The 15,370-nt window shown below is 33.8% G+C and overlaps 4 protein-coding genes across 6 annotated transcripts; 3 read left to right on the top strand and 1 right to left on the bottom strand.

Annotated features, from left to right (window-relative positions):
- The first annotated feature begins 67 nt into the window (after positions 1-67).
- Positions 68-2,098, top strand: LOC110736854. The gene is made up of 4 exons (XM_021917217.1): positions 68-150; positions 241-271; positions 670-1,007; positions 1,195-2,098. Exons 1-4 carry the CDS (start codon positions 68-70, stop codon positions 2,096-2,098), a joined length of 1,356 nt encoding a protein of 451 aa, XP_021772909.1.
- Positions 2,099-3,692: 1,594 nt separating this feature from the next.
- LOC110694583 (probable indole-3-pyruvate monooxygenase YUCCA10) lies at positions 3,693-6,454 on the top strand. The gene is made up of 4 exons (XM_021871771.1): positions 3,693-5,157; positions 5,262-5,495; positions 5,752-5,874; positions 6,089-6,454. The coding sequence occupies exons 1-4, from the start codon at positions 4,546-4,548 to the stop codon at positions 6,263-6,265; spliced, it is 1,146 nt and encodes a 381-aa protein (XP_021727463.1). The 5' UTR covers positions 3,693-4,545; the 3' UTR covers positions 6,266-6,454.
- Positions 6,455-8,499: 2,045 nt separating this feature from the next.
- Positions 8,500-12,949, top strand: LOC110720652. 3 transcript variants are annotated; one of them, XM_021899715.1, is made up of 3 exons: positions 8,501-9,651; positions 11,509-11,763; positions 11,917-12,949. In XM_021899715.1, the coding sequence occupies exons 2-3, from the start codon at positions 11,591-11,593 to the stop codon at positions 12,800-12,802; spliced, it is 1,059 nt and encodes a 352-aa protein (XP_021755407.1). In that variant the 5' UTR covers positions 8,501-9,651; positions 11,509-11,590; the 3' UTR covers positions 12,803-12,949. The 3 variants fall into 3 exon arrangements, with proteins under 3 accessions (XP_021755400.1, XP_021755407.1, XP_021755403.1); XM_021899711.1 differs by having other exon boundaries at positions 8,501-11,374; XM_021899708.1 differs by having other exon boundaries at positions 8,500-11,763.
- Positions 11,613-15,188, bottom strand: LOC110720668 (coiled-coil domain-containing protein 94 homolog). Its single transcript, XM_021899725.1, has 3 exons — positions 14,061-15,188; positions 13,520-13,651; positions 11,613-11,696 (listed from the first exon to the last, which is right to left on the bottom strand). Exon 1 carries the CDS (start codon positions 14,938-14,940, stop codon positions 14,077-14,079), a length of 864 nt encoding a protein of 287 aa, XP_021755417.1. The 5' UTR covers positions 14,941-15,188; the 3' UTR covers positions 11,613-11,696; positions 13,520-13,651; positions 14,061-14,076.
- Positions 15,189-15,370: the final 182 nt, after the last annotated feature.

The raw sequence follows: 15,370 nt of genomic DNA, 5'->3' as shown, positions 1-15,370 counted from the left end.
GCATTGTGTACAAACAAATTATGGTTCAACTGATATATTCAAGCTCTGGTATATTTTGTGCTGCATAATGTCGTATCCTGTGCTTTCAAAAGCCACTGCTACTGATTTAGACAGGGAGGCTATGGAATTTACGAGCTTCACGCTGCAAGAGTAACATATAAAGAAGAGATGAGCAAACTTCATACAATGTCTAAAATTTTCCAAATTTACAATGACTAATGCTTCAGTTTTTTTAACCAGATCAATTAGCATGTCATTCTTCCTTGATTTGGTATGCTGTAAGATAAAAAACTGATGAGCCTTTGATATATTATAACAGGTAATAATTAACATTTGCTACGTATTTTCATTCTATGAAACGTTTCTAGTTGTTGTGCAGCAACAAAAATCGAAGTCTTTAGAAACAAACATACACGACGTGATTTATGAAGTGAATGGTGATGGTGGTAAGTAAAGGCCAATAGTGACAAACATACACGACGTGATTTTACAAAAGTTATATAAGACAAAGTCTATGTGCCATTTCCTTCTTCATCAACCAGGAAAATTAAAAATTCAATAATTATTATCATGACAAGTAATTAACAATATTCTACTTGTATAATTATAGCCATAAAGTTGTGAAAGTCATCTATTTACTTTATTTTTGTACAAATATGTATTCAACAGAACATCAGGTCCAACTTTGTTGAAGACAAAATGTATGTAACAAGGCTTCTGTCTCTGTATAGGAAGTCCCCTGAGGCTCTTGCTCAGCCACCTCCTGAAGGTCCAAATTCCGGCTACCTCGTATTGCAAGATGAAGATTCCACATCAACTACATGTTTCGGGTTGTGCAACAACTCGTTTACAACAAATCTCCCTTTTCCACAGAACAAGTCCCCCATTATTCAGCACAAAAGTGACAAAAATACCACTAACTACCCTTTGTTCTTGATACCTGTTATTAATCAACCCTTATCATCTCATCAATATTATGCCATCAAGAATGAAGGCAATCATAAAGGGTATGTATGGATTATTAAAAAAAAACCTATGTTATTAGCTACTAGATTGTTCAATCTGTCATTATTGCGAGTTTTGAGTTTCCACTTCTTTCGCAACAAGAAAAAATATGCCAATACTGAACATTCAGTACTCTTTGTTGTTTCTTTTTGTTGGATTAAATTGTTTGTTATATGGTTTTACTGTCAGGGAGGCTTATACAAGTTCGACGGAGGACAACAGGCAGACAAGCTGTTTCTGCATCAGCAACATCAGAGATAAAAAAACAAAAGAACTGAATCCTATTGACAAAAAACAACAGTTTGAGTTTTCATTCACTACAAAGTGTGGAAATTCTATGTTTCGCGTCAAATCTGTAGCATCTTATTGTCATCCTCCAACGTTCATGAGAAATGGAGGGTGGAGACTATGGAATTCAGATCAAAAAAATTTCACACTTGGTGTAGCTGATGGACTAAATTATGCTCTACGTGCTCGTCTTCCTGACTTTAACTTCTTACCATCAGAAGAATGTTCCAAAGTACTATTGGTAGGTGAATGGTATACTCCTTTCATGTTTGTCAAAGAAAGGACACCAAAAGAACAGGTAAAAAGGTCTATGTTCTATGAGGTAAAACTCGAGCAAATATGGAAGAGGATTTATTACCACAAAAACAATGGTACTGAAGGAAATATTGTGTCTTTTAATGTTACTATTCCTACTCAAAGAGTTAAGGTTAATGGAAAGGAAGCCGTGGAAATTAGTAATGAGACTAATGACAGGGCTAGTGCAGGGGTGCAGTGGTTTCGAGTAATAGACAACTACAACGGTGATGGTAGTAGAATTGGGTTAAGTTCATTGATTGTAGAGCGAATGATGTGGGAACAAGAAAGAGTTGGATGGTCTAATAACACGGAAAAGCAAGCAAATATAGCTCGAGTAGAGGAATATAGAACATATGATGGTACATATAAGATGTTTGCTTGTTATATGCTAGTTGAGAGATTTGTGTTCAAAAGAATGGATGGAAGCATTGCTTTAAGTTTTGATTTTAATCACACACATCAATTGAGGATTAAATGGGTTGATGTTTGGACCATTTTTGACAAGTAAATTGATGTGTTGTGAGTTTGAATTAGTCCATAGCTTACAATTGCACATACAATTTGTAAAACTGAGAATAAATTGAGGAATTTGTATAGGCTTATTTAATGATAATAATTCTTATCCTTCAATATTCTTAAGAGCAAAATCTTATGAAAAAAAAAAAATTAGCAGTTTCAAGAGAAAAATCTTATGATGTTAGTATAATTCTTAATTCTTATCCTTCAAAAATTTTAAGAGCAAAATCTTATGATAAGTAATTATGGTATAATGGCAGTTTAGAGCAAAATCTTATGATGTTCAAATCTACAACTAAAGGTTGTGTAATGGGCCGGGGAAGACAGAAGTCCAGAATCCACCGAGTGTTTGGGCTTTGGTCAACCTTTGCCTCATCATTTTGTATAATTTGTTACAACTTACAATGCTATAAGGCCTGTTTTGATCAGCTCAACCCAATTCCATCAGAATCCTGGCTCCCTCACACACCCGGTATCACACCTTATGAACCGACTTAGCTCACAGAGCTATCAAATCGAGATTGCAGGTTGTTAGGTTTGGGTCTAATAGAGTTATGTCAGCACGTCATGCTAAATCATTATGTCTATGCAGCAGCGCAGACCAAAATCCAATTTAGTCACTTCAAATCTAGAAGAGTAATTTTCAAGTCATTTCAGCTATTGAAACCTTCAAATTACAAACTAGTCGAGCATGGCCGTGTAAATTAGCTACCACTTACAGTTGGGTATGGGTCAAGGAGTGTTTGAGTCGGACATGAATATGGCTCGACATGACACATCCAATATAAGGTAGGTATGTTAGTGGGCCATGAACTATCCATATATATCATTTTTCAATTTTTGGCAAGATTTTGACATAAGCTCGAGCATTGCGGTCTGAGCACCACATCAACATGCTTGCTGACCAAAAATTTAAAAAATTATTAAGGGTTCATTAGCATAGCACAATGTGTGGTCCAAGTCATGCACAAGCCCCAATTTTGAAGGATCAACACAATGTTTTTTTTGGCTCTTATAAGTTTGATCGTGCACACAACTTGGATAAGCTCATCCACAAGCCTCAATGTTAGGCAGGTTTATTTGGATAAGTTCATGTACAAATATGGAACTATCCAATACCTACTATGCACTTTATAACCATTACTTATTAAGTATTTAAGTTCATGTACATAAGATATAAATTTCATCTTTAATAGCCATTGTAATCACAATTACATAAGTAATTTAAACTTGGCTAATCCATTGATGTTTGGCTATAGGAAGTCCAATGCACATATATACATGACCTTTGATATGGATAATTAGGTATTATACTCACAACTAAGGTTATGTACATAAGATATTTAATTTCAGACAATCCATTGATGATTTGGCTATAGAAAATCCAATGACCTTTGATATAGATAATTAGGTAGTATACTCACAATTAAGTTTATGTACATAAGATATTTAATTTTAGCTAATCCATTGATGATTTGGCTATAGAAAATCCAATACACATACATGACCATTAATTTGATAAATAAGTAGGCATCTTATAATCATAAGTTCCTCTTACAATATATCTTTTGGATAGGTGAATTTTTTTTGTAGGATACATAGATGATTGCTTGGTGAATTTAGTACCTTTTTACCTATGCACCTTTCTTTTTTTTTTTTTTTTAATTCATTTTAATTAACGTAAAAATAATATTAATTAAATACTAATTTTATACATTCTATTTCATTTCAATTATGTCCTAGAATTACAATACAACTAAAATAATTAGAGAATTATTAATGCTAATTTTGTATAAGTTATTTAGACTTAATAAAACTGTCAAGAAAAAATGGAATCAATTAAGATACCGTTTTACTATATTGAATTCACATCAAATTTAGAAAATGTTGTCAGTTTATTTAGTTTTTTTACACCTCCTAGCAAATTATATGTTGTACATCTTATAATGCCAATTTGTCAAATATTAGTAAGAACACATGCCAATGCGTGCCCTCCAAAAAGTTACCCAAATCATCACAAAAATAATTAATCTACCAAGTTTACAAATACTAATTGTCATATTATTATTTATATTAAATATAGGAATGCTTATTTTGTTTTATTACTTTTTAGCATGTCTTAGTAAGTTATATTCTGTAAATTATAAAATATCAAAATTACTTGAAAAATCTAGTATGATAAACACCACATGACAATGCGCTCTCTCCAAAAAGTACAAAAATCATCATATAAATGTAATATTCATTGTCATATTACAACACAACCCTCTATATAGACACTAAACACTCTGGAGGGGTAATTCGAAACACACTATTTAGTCTCAAATTATTCCATCCCTCAAATTAAAAAAAAAACACACTTACCCCCAAAGTCCAATTGCTCCCTTCGAATATATACCTTCTTTTGCAAATCAAAACAATTAAAAAAAAAACAAACATATGGAAGAAACCTTTGTCCTAATAGTGGGAGCAGGTCCTGCAGGACTAGGCATTGCTGCATGCTTAACCAAAAAATCTATTCCTTACGTTGTTCTTGAAAAGGAAGATTGTTGTGCTTCTCTTTGGAAGAAACGCGCTTATGACCGATGCCATCTTCATCTAGCAAAAGAATTTTGCTCATTACCCCATAAGCCCCATGCACCACAAGCTAAGAAATATATGAGTAAGAATGATTTCATAGAATACATTGATGATTATGTTTTCGAATTTGATATTAGGCCACGATACTTTCACTATGTTGAATCTGCATCATTTGATGAAGCCAAGGGGAAATGGCTAGTTGAAGCTAAGGACACTTTTGTGAAAACATCTAAATTGTTCGTCGCGAGTTTTTTGGTAGTCGCAACAGGTGAAAATGGCAAGGCTTACATCCCTAATATCCCCGGTTTGAAGGATTTTAAAGGAGATGTATTGCACTCTAGTGAATATAAGTCTGGTCGTGAATTTCAAGACAAAGATGTGTTGGTCGTTGGTTGTGGTAATTCTGGGATGGAAATTAGTTATGATTTGTGTAATTCAGGAGCCAACACTTCAATTATTATTAGAAACCCAGTAAGTTTTTTTTTTAATCACATTTTTTATCTTGTAAACATAGGAAACATAAATAAACCATACTCATGTATTATTCTTTTATTGTTGTTGGTTCATATATATAGGTTCATGTGGTTGCAAGAGAAATGATCTTTGTAGGGATGCACTTGCTAAAGTACTTTAGTTTATCAACAGTGGACGCTCTAGTCACTCTTGCTAGCTACTTGAAATACGGGAATTTATCAAATTATGGAATCTATCGACCAAATGAAGGCCCTTTTTTGCTTAAGGCAACAAAGGGAAGAAGCCCGGTTATTGATGTGGGAACTATTGCCAAAATTCAATCTGGAGAAATTAAGGTAAATTCTTTTAATTATTTATTTGTCAATAAATTTTTGTGGTTCAAATTTTATTTCATCCCTTGGATAATTTTTTGTTTCATTGTATGGGGACAAAATGGACAATCTTGAATAATGTTATATTGTTATTGTAATAAATTACTAAGTACCATGAATATCTTCATATATATAAAAAGTACCATCAAATTTATCATATGTTGTATTTTATTTGCAAATTTCTTAACTGTCTTTTTCAATATATTTGTGAAACTTATAGGTTTTACCGGGGATTGAGAGCATTAATAAGAGCAAAGTCATATTTGAAGATAAAGTTGAATTAAACTTTGATGCAATAATATTTGCAACAGGATTCAAAAGCACGGCTTGTGAATGGCTTACGGTATGCACACTTTTACCTCAAGTTTATGTAACTTAAGTAATAATCCAATCTTAGTATTACACACATGTATGCACACATAGATAGACATTAATCATATTATTTATGCATTATTTTTCTCTTGGGTTTACCTTATCAATAAGTATAATATATTAATTTAACATACACTTAATAATGAAGTTTTTTTTTTTTTTTATCTTTTTATTTTTACTTATAGGATTATGATTTTATACTAAAGAACGATGGTTTTCCAAAGAATCGTTTACCAAATCACTGGAAAGGAAAGAATAAATTATATTGTGCTGGATTATCAAGGATGGGATTACAAGGTGTTTCAAAGGATGCCATAGCGATTGCCAACGATATTGAGATGGTTTTAAGAACTGTGATTTAATCAGTGAAGATATTTAACTTTTATATGTATCTTAGTGGTTAGTGCTGAGTTTTCTAGAATAATTTATTTTCCTACTTTGCTTTTTAAGCTGTTACGCACTTACGCCCCATAGGCGGGTGCAAATTAAATCTAAAATACATGTTTCTATCAAATAAATTTCTAAATTAATAGATTTTTCTATTACATATTCATCATCTAACTTATGCTTTTAGCATTATTATTATTGTTAAAAGGAAGGATCTTAATCAATCAATCAATAATCAATAACTATATAGTAAAATACACACCAGCAATGACTCGTGTCAATTTCTGGTGTGTCTTTAATATATTTTTTTTAATAATTAATTACTTTTATTTTGAAGGAATTTATTTTTTAAAAAAGTTTGTTTTTGTTAACTATATAAATGAGCAATAATATTTACTAATTTTTATGCAAATACAAAATTAATTATGGAATAATAAGGAAATATATAATCTTTTTCAAGAAGGTGTGATTTTGGTGAAATATTTTTTAAAAATTTGATCTTGATAAAATATTCCATGTTACTTCAATTTTGTTCAAGATTAACAATTTTTATAATTTATGCTATAATTAAATTAATTTGTCAAAAGAAGATATGGGGTAATTAAAATAACCGTGTATGACACGGGCCTAACCTAGTTTACACTAAAGTATAAGCCACCTTCTTAATAATGTTTTAAAGATAAAAGTTGATGTAGGGATATGTTTTTCAATTTACTCAAGTTAATATTTGCTTATTTAAGAATTAATTTTTAGATCAAATTATATTATATACTACCTCTGTTATATATTAGTTGCAACTTTGGAATATTTTATATCTAAGAAATAATATTCCAAAGTTGCAACTAATTTTAACGAAGGTAGTATATTACGTCGAAATAAGTTGAGATTGTTTTTTTTTTATTTTTTATTTTTTATAATTAGGGCTTGTTTATCGTTTAAGATCTTTAATTTTGATGTTACTAAAATTATATATATAAAATCCATATTTGGAAAGTGCATATTATAGTGAATCTACTTATTTAACATTATATCGGATTAGAGCAAGTGAAATGAAGCACGAATACAATCTAGTCCATTTTATACAATAAGTATTTATTGTCCCGGACGATGCCCCATCATTATAATTTATAACTTTGATGTTTAATGCTATATATAGTCCTAAGGGAGGTAGTATTAATGAAATATATTCATTAATTATATTAACTTATATGCGATTTTATCCTGCATTCCTAAACTAATATATCAAGGAAAGATATTTAGTAGTTATTTATAGTCCTAATTAAGGGCTACATGTAGCATTACCCAAAATTTATTAATACTATACTTTGGCCCTGATTGTCATTGAGAGCCTAATTCATTAGTTGTTTGTATGAATTAATTGATTATAATAATTTTTTTTAAAATCTTGCATTAATAATGTATAGGATAAATCAAATATTTGTAATTTTAATGTTAATACTACTAAATATCAACAAAAAAAATACAATTATACAAAGTAGATTATATATTATTGTGCAAATTCTAATGAGCTACATTTTAAAAGAATTTAAATAGTGTGGTTATACATATGAAGAGTTTTTTTTCAAGGAAAGTAAAATATTATTCCCTCTTTTTTTTTTTTGCACTATGGGCAAACTTTATGTGAGAGCTGTATAAGTCATATGGTGCAAAAAAAAAAAAAAAAAAAAAAAAGGTATTGAGGGAAGAATGATGACACTTAGGGTGACACAAAACACTCATGTGGCACCTAAAACATATCAAGGGAAAAAGAATGACACATGGTTGTATCATATTAGAATGTTGTCTTTTTGAGTTTTAATAACGTTGTAGATGTTGTGCTATCAACCTCCATAAACAACAAAGGGATAAAATTGCATTATAAAGTACGTTGTATCCATAGTCATTGTTCATCCATCTGAGAGCATCAACAATGAATAGGATATCTCTCCTTTTAGCCTTCCTTCATTTTATTGCTTAAAGGATCCTTTGATCTTTATTAATATTGAGCATACTAAAAGGGTCATTTTAGCAAAATGAAATGTTATAATCCTCTTGGCGAAGAGGAAAGAACTCCTCAACATGCGTACAATCTAACGGGGAAATACTAGTTGATCTTCATGATCAACAAAAATTGTCAATCATAAGGGTGTAAATGAGATTTCCATCATTAAATTAGGGATGGTATGGTAAATTTGCCATTGACAGTTGGCATTCTTGCCATATCACTACTCCAGCTCACAGTCACACAATTCACGCCGTTAACATAACATTTTCCATAAACTTTCTCTCTCCTCACTCTTCTCAAACTCTCAACAATGGAGGTAACTTCCAAGAGAAGAGCTCACTCAATCGGCGATCGATGTCAAACGTGAAAGCATTCCACCACCATCACAACCACAACCATCATCACAACCACCGTCATGTATATTTCATCTCCTCTCTTTGCCATAGACGACCTCACTTCTACCATTAACGACCCATCTTCGAAAATCAAGCTCAATGGAGGGAGCTTGAATGGAGGACATGGTCACCCCTACCCTTAGGGGTTGACCATGCCATTAATTTCACCCTTTATTCATAGGGTTTTCGTTTAAGATTGGGGAAGGTTGGTGGATTTTGGGGAATCATCAATGGTGGTGTCGGGAAAGCTTCAAAGGTTGTGGAGATGGGAAAGCTAGCTTCAATGGTGGAATGGAGGTTGATGAAGCTTTAATGGAGCAAGAAAGAGTACGAAGCTTTTCAATGGTTAACCCAATTGCGGTTACCGCGTCAAATAAAATGATGTTTCATCTTGCCGATTCATCAAGTGGGGGTCACAAAAGCTGAGGTGGAGATTATGATTGACAAATTTTGTCAATCATGAAGATTAACTGGGCAAGCCCCCAATCTAACCCACATTTTGGTATCATAATTACCTTATAAGAACTACTCTCACTTTAACCTCCATTCTTATCCTCTACCGCCTCCACCGTCCTACCTTTTCTCAACCCCTGCTCGCCGGTGACTAGCGCTCTTTGCCTAGTCGTCATTGGCTAGCCCAGTTCTCCTATCCGTTTCCTTTCTATTTTTTTTTTTCATTTTTTCGTTTTTTGCTCTGTTGGTGAAGAATTTAGAGGTCCTCTTCGGTGGTTCCGTTTTATTAGGTTCATCGTCAAGTGTTTTGCGGCTAGCTTCAACGAATTAATTAAGAACCAAAGGCTAGTCTTAACGCCGCCGTCGAAAGGAATTTCGTTAATTAATTCCCGACGGTAAAGGTGAAGTTAAGGTTAGGGTTTCCTCGTGTATCCAAGGTTAGGTTAATTGAGGGGTTCTTTGTGTTGTCGTTGACGATTGTTCTTGGTATTAGGTTGAGTTTCTGCCGGTGAGGTTTTATTAATTTTTCGTTGCTTTTTCCTCTATTCTCATGTAAGTTTGAGCTTGTTTTGTTTTAGCTCTTGTTTTTGGTTTTGCTTTAGTTTATTTATGAGCTTGTTTCCTTTTAGTTGTTTTTGGTGTTGCTTTGTATTTATGTTGCTGTTTAAGTTTCTTGTTTTGTTGGTTGGGTTTTGGTTTTTAAATGATCCTCTTTCTCAGCTTGGCCCTGAGTTAGAGTTTCTTAGAATAGTTCTAGCATTGCAAGTTAATGAAGTGTTGTCGTGGTCTTTTGAGCCTTGTTGGTTGGCTTTATGGTTTGTAAGATTAAGTTTTCTCTTATTAGATGGATTGGTGGTCTTACAAATAGCCTTGTCGAGGTGTGTGGTTTTGAGGGAAGAGTTTGGTTTGCGGGTCTTGTTGCTAGGTTATGGGATGATAGGGAATTCAGGCAATTGCTATCATCCCTTTGTTAGTTTGGGTGATGACAAGGTCAATCATCGATGTTAATCAATGTCTTGAAGGAGGCTACCCATCTTTGATGTTTGGTTAAGCAAATAAAGTCCTCCATTTTCTTGCATTCTCTGTTGGTAGAGTTGCAAGAAGAGAACCTGCATGTGGATGCACTGTTTCTCATAGTGTCGTTAGGATATATGACTCTATAGGTTTGGTTCCGATCCCATACTCTAAGGATGCATATTTGCTTTTTAATCCCTAGGAGTGGATTGGTGTCACAGGTCTATTCTTTAGCAACAAGGTGCATATTTCGTGTCCTTCCATTTCCCAATAATTTCCATCACGATTTCCCTTCGCTGTCAATGCCAAGTTGGGTTCTCTTTAATGTTTATGATCTGCGCTCTTGGTCCATCTCGACTGCTTCAGCCAATTCGGCCTCTCTTGGTCCATAGTTTGGATGTGGGTTGGTTCTCTTGGTTGTTCGGGCTTCGCAGCTATTCGTATGCCACAAGACCTTTTCAGTATTTTGTTCTCTTCGTTCTTCTTGTAATAGTTCTTAGAGTGTGTAGGTTGTTTTGTGTTCTTGTATTAGTTTATGTTTAGGTTGTAATTCTGTTTTTCTTTAATAGTTTTTTTGTCACAAAAAAAAAACACACACACACACACACATTTTGGTGTTTAAGAAAATTCTAGAGTATATATTGAGATAATGGGTAGTGATGTGGAGGAAGAAAATGTGATGTATCAAACGGAGGAAAGGGGAGAAAATGAAAGAGGATATATATATCCTCCATTCCTTTCCATTGTTCATGCTCTTCCAAGTGAATTTTCCTTTTTCCTTCAATAGGAAATTAGCACAATAAAATCAAAAATAATATTCCACTAAGATATTCCATGTGCTATATTTTTTCAAGAAAGGTTGGCTTAGAAAATCACTTAAATATCTTAGTAATTAAGTTTCAATGCATGTTTTCCATATAAAGAAATATAGTACTACGAGTAGTGATCAATAAGCCATGAGCCATGACTATCAAGATACTTGGTAAAATAGAATTGTCAACTTGTCATCATCATATCCTTATTTTCCTATCTAACAACTCTTATTTCTTTAAGTATTTAGCTTCGATCAAACCTTAGCATTTACTAATATATAATTAAGCTACTTCTAATCTAAAACAGAACAAGTCAATTAAGCAATCTATGAACAAGTCACTGACCATCCAAGAAAAAAATGAGGCAGAAAATTAAAAAACTTGAAACAGCAACTATATAACATGGTAAGCTGGTACCTGATATATACAGACAAGAAGATGGTACACAATTTATACATCAGTTGAAAAGAATAGTTGATAACACCGTGAATCTGTTACAAAACAACCATGTATGTAACTAGACCTATTTCTTTTTACAGTAAATCCCCTGATTCGCTCTCAGTTCCACCCCCTGAAGGTCCGAATTCGGGTTACCTTGTTATCCAAGACGATGGTTCATTGATGCCTTCCTGTTTTGGTCAGTCTAAGAGCCTCGGCATCAACGACTTGCCTCTTCCATCTAACAAGATACTTTTTACTGATGATGGGGATCAAATCCTTGCTGTTCCTGTTATCAATCAGACACTTTCTTCAAATCGATACTACGTTATCAAGGCACATAAGAAGCACAAAGGGTAAGCATTAGATATGAATACATATAAAATATGAACATATATGAGCATATTTACTGTCATATTTGCAATGGTACTTCATAAGTTCATAATACTTTAGATGCTTATTTCTTACAAAGCTTGTTTTGCTTTTTTGGTTTGATTGTTTGGAAATAGAGAAGCGTATGCTTGTTCAAAGGAAGAAGGTAAAGGCATAAGTTGCGGAGGGAGTTATATTCAAGATGTGACACCTAAACCCTTGGATCCTATAGATATATATCAGCAGTTTGAGTTTGAGTACTCGATGAAAGTTACCTGCAACACTGAAAGCAGAGGATTTATAGTTAAATCCATTGCTCCTGATGGTCATGCTCCGAGATTTTTAAGAAACAAATCACCTACACTCATTCAAAGATCAACTACAAACTCCAAGGATTTCATATATGAAGAAGCCAATGGCCTTAATAGTTCACTGCGCGAACAACTTCCTGACTTCAACTTCCCCTTGTCTCGTGGAGCTTCAGAACCTGTTTGTGTTGGTAAATGGTACTGTCCTTTCATGTTTATTCATGAGGGAAAGATGAAAGATCAAATAAAGGATTCAGTGTACTATGAGATGACACTTGAACAACGGTGGGAGAGGATTTTCATAACTGACAGTAGTTATAACCAAGGCAATAATAATAAGGTGATGATGGATGTTGTTGTTCGAACACAAGAGTTTGCAGTAGGGGGAAAGGATGCTGTTATAGATGAGAGAACTTCAGACAATAAGGCGGTTTGGTTTCAGACCATTGGTAACGTGGGAGAACAACAAAGTGTTGGGTTGAATAAGTTGATTTTTGAAAGAATGTTATGGGAGCAAGAAAGAGTTGGATGGGTTAATGGGAAGGAAAAGCAAGTGAGGATGATTAGAGATGAGGAGTATGGAGGAATCGGATGGTGGGCAAGATTTGGGTGTTATGTTCTTGTCGAAAGATTTGTTCTAAAAAGAATTGATGGAACTGTGATTTTAACTTGTGATTTCAAGCACACTCGTCAAATTAAGACCAACTGGGAGTAGTAACTATTATGCTTAGTTTGTTTAAGCATCATAATATATACTATGTTCATGCAAAATATAAGTTTTAATCTCAATTGTATATTTCCTGCTCATGCAGATTATGCTCATATATACATACATAAAACTACTATTTTCTTTATCATCAAATGCTGAGTTGTGCTCGAGCTTGGGCAGCTCCGCTCAGCTAGAACAAATTCAAGTTTGAGTTTAACAGCTCGAGTACTCAACTTGAGTGAGTAATGATCTCCTAATGTTAAAGCTAAGAAAATGAACCTTAAAGCAGTAAAGCCATAAAATTACAGTTATATATTGGACTTCTCAGTTTCTCACCAACATTTTAAGACTTAATCTTACAATTACTCATATATCATAAAAACTCAGCTTATGTTGCTTTATGTATTACAAAGGAACTTGTTCAAAAGCTTCTCAAGCCGAACACAAGTAGCTCACTAACAGGGTAGGCTGACTATCATAGGTTGATTTTGGATTTGTAACTTCTTGAATCAACTAACATCTGCTAGCAAAATGAAGTCTATTCTAACCCATATAAGACTAAAAACAGGGGAACAAAATTATAATCTCTGAATCTACCCTACGGGATAATAATAATAAGATAAATCAAATACGGAGTTTCATTTATATAACAAACTCAAAAGTGTCATTTCCATATATTCATGTTAGACATCCAATAGAATCAGGAAAGTGTTCAGACTATACCTTATTATGTTCTGTTTGCTCATTCATCTTCACTACAAGGGGCAATCCCTTCATTCTTCACAGAGTCTTTGTCGCCGTCTGAATTCTGAGCTGGTTCCTCATCACCATGAATCTGAGTACTGAAGCCAGAGGCTGCAAGAGTGCAAGTTAGGTTGATTACCATGAATACCATCTGAAGTTTCAATTTTGCTCAAGTCGTCTTCATTTAATTACACATTGTCAACACATCTCCTGGAACAGGATGGTGTACAAGATTTGGATGTTATGTTCTTGTGTACTAAAAACAATTGATCAAAGTGTGATATACCTTGTTAATTTAAGCACACTAATAAAAAACTATTGTAACCATATCTGATTAATAACAGGAGAACAAAATTTTAATCTCTGAGTACCTCATGACTAAAGAAGAAAAATCAAATACTTCAATTATATAACAAACTCAAAACTATCATATTAGTCTACAATTTTTATTATATTCATGTTAGACATGAGACATCTAATAAAATCATGAAACTCTTTAAACAGTCATACTATATAGCACCTCATGTTCTGTGTGCTTATTCGTCTTCACTATCATAGTGACAAAGAGATTGAAGTCCACTGGCAGTATCTTCCTTCTTCACAGCATCACTGTCGCCGCCTGATTTCTGAACTCGTTTCCTCGTCACCATGAATCTGACTGCCGGAGCCTTAGACTGCAAGACAGGTTGCTTAACATCTGAAGTCACAAATTTACTCGAATCGACTTCAGAAACTTTCTGTTTCTTCACACAGACATTATCAGCAATCTCATCACTGTCATCATCATCATCATCAATCCGAAGCACATACACATCCTTCTCAGACCGTGCACCAAACATCGATTTAACAAGCGCCTCATCATCCTCTTCATCCACCATCTTTTCCTCACCCCTCCGCCTCAACTCCTCCAGCAATGTATCCACACTAACTCCCCCACGCCTCGCCTGCACAGACTTCAACTCCTCAACCCTTGCCAACAAATCCATCTCTCGTTTCGACTCCAACATTCTAGTCTCCAACCCCTTCATTACATCCCCTGTGTCTTCCGACTCCACATCCTCTCGAATTCGACAATGCTCGAAAAGCCGCGTTGCACCAGCCTCAATTACATAATCAGAGTTCTGAGGATCAGTCTTCTTAACAATTTCGGCCGAGCAATTCGTACAATTGAAATAGAATCTAAAACATTTAATCCCTAAATATGTTTTTTCTATATCTTCCTTCCTGGCATTGAATTTAGTGCCTGCATACATGTAATTCCCACAAAAATTGCAGCGAATACTCATTGGCAACATTGTTCGAACTTTCATTTGTTGATTTTTCGGTTTTCTTCGTCTTGGAATTTTACTGGGATCGAAATTTGGCGGGTAATACTTGTTTAACACTTTCCTTTCTCCCATATTTGATTATCAAATCAGGCTGATTACAATCAATAGTTGAATAATCGAGTTAAGAAGAACCCTAAATTGAGTGTAATGAGGATGAAGTTTGACTATAAAACCTAGATTGTGATTTTTGTGAAATTGAAATTTGATGGTTATAAAAAGAAACCTGACATCTTAGCTGCTTAAATAGTTAACTGGAAGATAGAAATATCAAAGGAAAACGTGTTGGGCACGAAACTCAGAGAGATACGTAGTAGATAAAGATTTTCTTTTTTGTTTCCAAAAAAAAAAAAGACAAATCAAAGTTATTGCGCGCTTAATATTCCACTTGAAAGTGGGGGGTGGATGAGATTCAAAACCGTGACCTTTATGTTACACTGGCTCTGATACTATGTCACGAAATGATTTTTCCGTAGTATCATTAGAGTAAAGGAAGCGTATATAT

The sequence above is a fragment of the Chenopodium quinoa genome, unplaced genomic scaffold (assembly GCF_001683475.1).
Source record: "Chenopodium quinoa cultivar QQ74 unplaced genomic scaffold, ASM168347v1, whole genome shotgun sequence".
NCBI lineage: Eukaryota > Viridiplantae > Streptophyta > Magnoliopsida > Caryophyllales > Amaranthaceae > Chenopodium > Chenopodium quinoa.
The sequence above is the reverse complement of the archived record's forward strand: the minus strand, read 5'-3'. Positions and strand labels throughout refer to the sequence as shown.

Excerpts from the sequence above, each read along its gene's own strand:
- LOC110720668 (XM_021899725.1), bottom strand. The coding sequence starts at position 14,940 with ATGGGAGAAAGGAAAGTGTTAAACAAGTATTACCCGCCAAATTTCGAT.
- LOC110694583 (XM_021871771.1), top strand. The coding sequence starts at position 4,546 with ATGGAAGAAACCTTTGTCCTAATAGTGGGAGCAGGTCCTGCAGGACTA. Across the intron at positions 5,158-5,261 it reads CAATTATTATTAGAAACCCA|GTTCATGTGGTTGCAAGAGA; the intron begins GTAAGTTTTTTT and ends TCATATATATAG. Across the intron at positions 5,875-6,088 it reads CGGCTTGTGAATGGCTTACG|GATTATGATTTTATACTAAA; the intron begins GTATGCACACTT and ends TTTTACTTATAG.
- LOC110720652 (XM_021899708.1), top strand. The coding sequence starts at position 11,477 with ATGTATGTAACTAGACCTATTTCTTTTTACAGTAAATCCCCTGATTCG. Across the intron at positions 11,764-11,916 it reads GCACATAAGAAGCACAAAGG|AGAAGCGTATGCTTGTTCAA; the intron begins GTAAGCATTAGA and ends GTTTGGAAATAG.
- LOC110736854 (XM_021917217.1), top strand. The coding sequence starts at position 68 with ATGTCGTATCCTGTGCTTTCAAAAGCCACTGCTACTGATTTAGACAGG. Across the intron at positions 151-240 it reads ACGAGCTTCACGCTGCAAGA|ATCAATTAGCATGTCATTCT; the intron begins GTAACATATAAA and ends TTTTTTAACCAG. Across the intron at positions 272-669 it reads TGTCATTCTTCCTTGATTTG|AACATCAGGTCCAACTTTGT; the intron begins GTATGCTGTAAG and ends TGTATTCAACAG.